This window comes from Micropterus dolomieu, linkage group LG16 (assembly GCF_021292245.1).
Source record: "Micropterus dolomieu isolate WLL.071019.BEF.003 ecotype Adirondacks linkage group LG16, ASM2129224v1, whole genome shotgun sequence".
NCBI classification, from domain to species: domain Eukaryota; kingdom Metazoa; phylum Chordata; class Actinopteri; order Centrarchiformes; family Centrarchidae; genus Micropterus; species Micropterus dolomieu.
The window spans coordinates 17,907,529-17,912,365 of NC_060165.1; the positions used below are offsets into that span (position 1 = coordinate 17,907,529).

General features: G+C 40.9%; 1 protein-coding gene across 2 annotated transcripts in view; it reads right to left on the reverse strand.

The window, feature by feature from the left end:
* Positions 1-4,837, reverse strand: part of sema3c (sema domain, immunoglobulin domain (Ig), short basic domain, secreted, (semaphorin) 3C) — a 43,861-nt gene that overhangs the window by 5,355 nt on the left and 33,669 nt on the right. The window contains exons 13-16 of one of the 2 annotated variants that reach the window (XM_046071533.1): positions 2,675-2,763; positions 1,618-1,656; positions 1,220-1,377; positions 231-298 (exon numbers count right to left, since the gene is read on the reverse strand). In XM_046071533.1, coding sequence (XP_045927489.1) covers positions 231-298; positions 1,220-1,377; positions 1,618-1,656; positions 2,675-2,763 — 354 coding nt within the window. The remainder of the gene's footprint in view (positions 1-230; positions 299-1,219; positions 1,378-1,617; positions 1,657-2,674; positions 2,764-4,837) is intronic. The other variant, XM_046071534.1, reaches the window with a different exon arrangement.

Here is a 4,837-nt window from a genome sequence, read left to right on the forward strand (position 1 = left end):
AAATATCTAGCTTTTTTTGTTGCTGAAATCAACTTCCTGCTGTTGTGAGGCTGATGAGAGTGTAATTTGTGGGCTGTAAAATCTAAACCATTAGCTAAAAGAGGCTAAGTGCTTGGTTGAGTGAAAACTTTCTATGGGTTTGAGTGGTCCCTATGAACATCACCTTTCACATTTCACATAGTCATTTGATCCTTTGTTAATATAAACATGTTTCATCTAGCTTTAATTACCTTTTAGATTGAATCCTCTGCATTGAGTGAGTGGATTCCCATGCATAATGTCCTGCCTTCTGCTTCTCCTAAAAAAGAAAAAACATAGTAATGAGTATTAGCAAATGACAACTAAATACAGAAAAAAAATGCACAATCATAACAATCTTCCACCTCACATGTTCATCTCATATTAAAACTGTGGAGGGAGTTAGTCACTGCCAAAACAACATGGGGAAAATCTGACTGTTATTCTGCTCAGTGGTGCACACTCATATAGAACAGCTTGAAGAAAAGAACATGTAAACAGTTGACACATTTCAGACACATTTTTCGCAGGAAAACGGGCTGCGCTTTTGTTCTGTGACCAAACTAAACTTGACCTGCGACTGACTGGAATGTCAAGAGACAGACAGCTGGTCCTTAAAGAGACTAGAGAGGTATTGGTTTAGAGGCGAGGTGTCGCTCGTACCTCCCAGTCTGTGTTATGTCTAGACGGAGGGAGGGAAACAACAAAAGCAAAATCAATGACAGGGCTTCATTGAAGTCGGTACTGAAGGATTCCACTCATGTGATCTTTTTGCCATCACATGCTGTGAGCAGCTCTTTTCTGTTCTTATTTTTGCCCATATTCAATATAAATGGGTGTGGTACATTGATTAGTTTCATATTTGTTGTATTACTGATTAATACTACTTTGGTTGCCTATTGGAGGCCCAACATCTCACTAGATTCTCATTGCAAATTTGGCAAAACTGAACACAAGTGAACATAAATAATGTATACTATTCAAAACTCTGCCTTATGCTGATGTTTATTTAACACATGAGTAAGTTTTGAATAGCTGGCTCTTTGAATTGTGCCTTAAAGGCTCTTGCATAGTTTTGTCTACACTGCCAAGGGAACAGTTCTTGGTGGACACTAAATCCTTCTTTGTGTGAAATTTAAATACACTGAATACAGGCAAAAAACCGCAGTTATGAACCCTAAAACTTTAAACCTTTGTGTACCTTTTGCCAGTGGGATAGAAGCGGGAGCAGCTGAGTCCGTCCCAGGCGCAGTAGGGGTCCCTGGCAAGGCAGCAGTCAGCGCAAGCCGAGCCGTAAGCTTGACAACGGTGCAGGGAGACCTGCGAGACCCCGAAGTCTGAGCTGACGTACAGCTGTTGCTGCAAAGTAAACAGTTCAAATGTCAGCCACCCTGTTTGTCTTAATAAGTGGCCGGCTGACAGGAAAATGAGGCAGAGCGGCGAAAAAATTATGGCTTATTATTTCCTTGACTTTGAGGCTTGTTATGCACAGGAGATTTTAGTTTTGAGCATTACATAGTAGGCCACAGACAATGAATAACATATTAAAACAATAAAACTGTCCTAAAGGAAGGAAAGCAAAGTTGGAAGGACACTTACTTTTTTTGAGGATATTCTTAAGTTTGTAACAGCTTGATTCTGAAAAATAGCACATAGAAGAACCAAGTTCAGAGCTTTTAGAAATTTTTGCCATTATATCTATCAAAATTTATAGCTGGGAACAGTTTAGGGAAATATGCTTATTCGCTTTCCTGAGAGTTTATGATTAGATCAACACCGCTCTCATGTCTGTACGTTAAATATGAAGCTGCTACCAGCAGTTGGTTAGCTTAGCTTAGCATAACGACTGGGAACACAGGGGAATCAGGTAGCCTGGCTCTCTCCAAAGGTAACAGAATCCGACCACCAGCACCTCTACTCACTAATATACATGTTATGCCTTATTTGTTTAATCCTGGCAAAACCTTATGTAAGTAACTTATTTTAGCTAGGCTACTGCTGGTAGCAGCTTCCTATCATACAGACATGAGTCTGGTGTTGACCTTCTCTTCTAACTCTGGGCAAAAAAGAAAAATGCCGATACAAAATAATAAAAAAGGCGCGTCTCACTGCAAAACTTCACGTTCTTTCTGAAAGGGGTTTAAGTGTGTATTTCAAAAGCTGAGAACAGCTTATCACACTTTTCTTTGAGAAATAAAATAGTTATAGCCGAGAAAGCAATCACCTAGGATTACCTTCTCGCCAGATATCCATAACTTTCTAGAATAAAAATATTCTGTCTTCTGAGAATAAATCTCTTCTGAGTGACAGGCTGCTATAGTCCAGATGCAGTGGAAGATCAAAAGAGCAATAGTCTGATCACAGGTTGATTATGCTTTTACTGATATAAGCCAAGATAAAACAACATGTGCAAAGGTTCACTCGGGGCAACAACCAGACTCTTGCAGTATGCAGGCATGTTTCCTATCACTCTACGCTGCACTACACTGCAGAACATCCATCTCCTGAATGCCACCCTGCCTTTGTCTATCTGCCCCTGGCCTTTGTGTTGAGGTCCACGCACACCCTCCTCCTCCACGCCTTTGATTTGGGGAAAGAAAAGGGATGAAAGTAAGAGTGGGAAAAAAAAAGGGGGGAGAAAAAACAGACAGCTGACCTTAAACACTTCCAGCTCCTCCAGGATCAGATCTTCATGCAGGGAATGATTGCTGGGCAGCACAATCACCTTCTGTACTGTACCCTTGTCTGGGGGCAGAAAGCAGACATGTCATGAGTTGGTAACAACCATGTGAAACAGATATGGCTACACACACTCAACGAAGAATGCCCAGACGTGTACTGTCAGAGAAAATACAATACTGCTAGTGAAAAAAATAAACTCCAAGTCTGTTTTCCTTTGCCCATGTTTGCTTTTGAATTAGGCAGATAGCCATGGCCAGTTTCCATAGCAAAATCAACTGTGGCAGGAGTGGGAATGGAAGCTCTTAAGCCCTCACAAGGGAAGACAAGGGCCATGAAAAGGGCAAAATGCAACACTACCATCATCAACAAGGCTGTTTTGTCCTGGGAGTCAGAGCAGCAGAGCAGGGAGAAGGAGTTACAGTAACAACTCCTGGAAATGCCTGATAAGAGCGTCTCCCTCATCCGTCAGACAAAGCAGAATTTTTGGCTCAGATATGGTTGGACAGCACTGGCTTTTCTTCAAGAATCCAGGCAGGAGAAACAGAATGGGGACGCTGCCTGATAATCCCGAGCAGCTGTGTGTGAGAGTCCCAGAGTGGCTTTTTGAATGCAAATGTGCACACGTCTGGACATGAATGCATGCGTAATGCGCACACACACACACACACACACACACACACTATACTGTTTAACCACCCTGTTGTAAATGCAGAAACAACTGATATAGGTACATATTCTACACTAATGCTCTCTAAAGCAATATTTAATGCCATAATCAGTCTTAATATCTTTCTGCCTGTGAGGTGAGATAATGCACGTTCATGTTCAGGTATTTTCTAAAAACAAGTGACAATATAAGGATTGACATTTGATTAAAACAAACATGGTAGAGATAAGAGAAACGCCTGATTCAATAAAAATGAAACCATAAGAAATCAAAGTCCTCTCCAATTTGTAGCATCATTTATGATAGATGCTGTGTCATGCTGTCACGTCTGTCTTTTCAAATTTGCTACCACACCCACGGTGTAATCTCTGTTATCTGTTTGTCTTATTGCCAGCTGTGGCAATGGGACTCGACTCAACAATCATTTACTTTTGAAATGTTTGTTAAATGACTATTACCCAATAAATATTTATCACATTCTTTACACTTTCAAATATTAATATCGGTCGTAATGCTCGAGTTTGAATGCAGGCTTTAATAATTTTAGATTTACTTGCAGTGAAAAAAATATTCATCATTGTAATTTTATATAGTATCAATTTATTACTTTTTCTTTTTTTAGTATTTTAAAAAGACAGACTTTGGGATCTCCGTTTCTATTACCCTACCTGCAAAATGTTAACTCAGATTTTATATCTAAATGAAAAATATCTATAGGTCTTTTTGCATTGCATGTGGTAAGACACATCTCATTGGCTGTGCACATATGTTTTCTGGTGGCTTGTGGAAAGAAAAAGTGAAAAAAAATCACCAGTTCAATGAAATAATTGCAGTCTCACCTGTTTTTGAGAATCTCCTGATAATCCTTCGACTTAAAAACAATTGTTCAAGCAATTTGATTTACTTTGGAATCAAGTGAGGTTTACAGTTTTTTCTCAATTGCTTAAACACTATTTGCAGGCTTTTGAACTAAAATCATAAAACCATAACTCCATTTTTCAAAAAGCACACCCATTTCCCTAAACGCTACACACAAGTCCCTTCATTTCTCATTGCCTACACCATATGGTCATTGAGAAAACACTAACATTCAATATTGTTCACTCAATCAGCACAGGCTGAGTTCAATTAGCACACAGCTACCCAGGTGGAAACACAAAGAGTCATAATTGATAACACACCAATCAGAGCCTTCAATAGATAGATAAAGGGCCAGAGTTAGTTCCTTCACTTTTGGAACAATGGATCCAGAGAAATCTGAAGAAAGAGGTGTAGGACACCAGGGAGGAGGAGGAGGACGACGACGAGGGGAGGAGGACGACGAGGAGGAGGGGGAAGGGGACGAGGAGGAGGACGACGACGAGGAGGAGGAGGGGGACGAGGAGGAGGAGGAGGAGGACGGGGACGAGGAGGAGGAGGAGGAGGACGACGACGAGGAGGGGGACGAGGAGGAGGGGGACGACGAGGAGG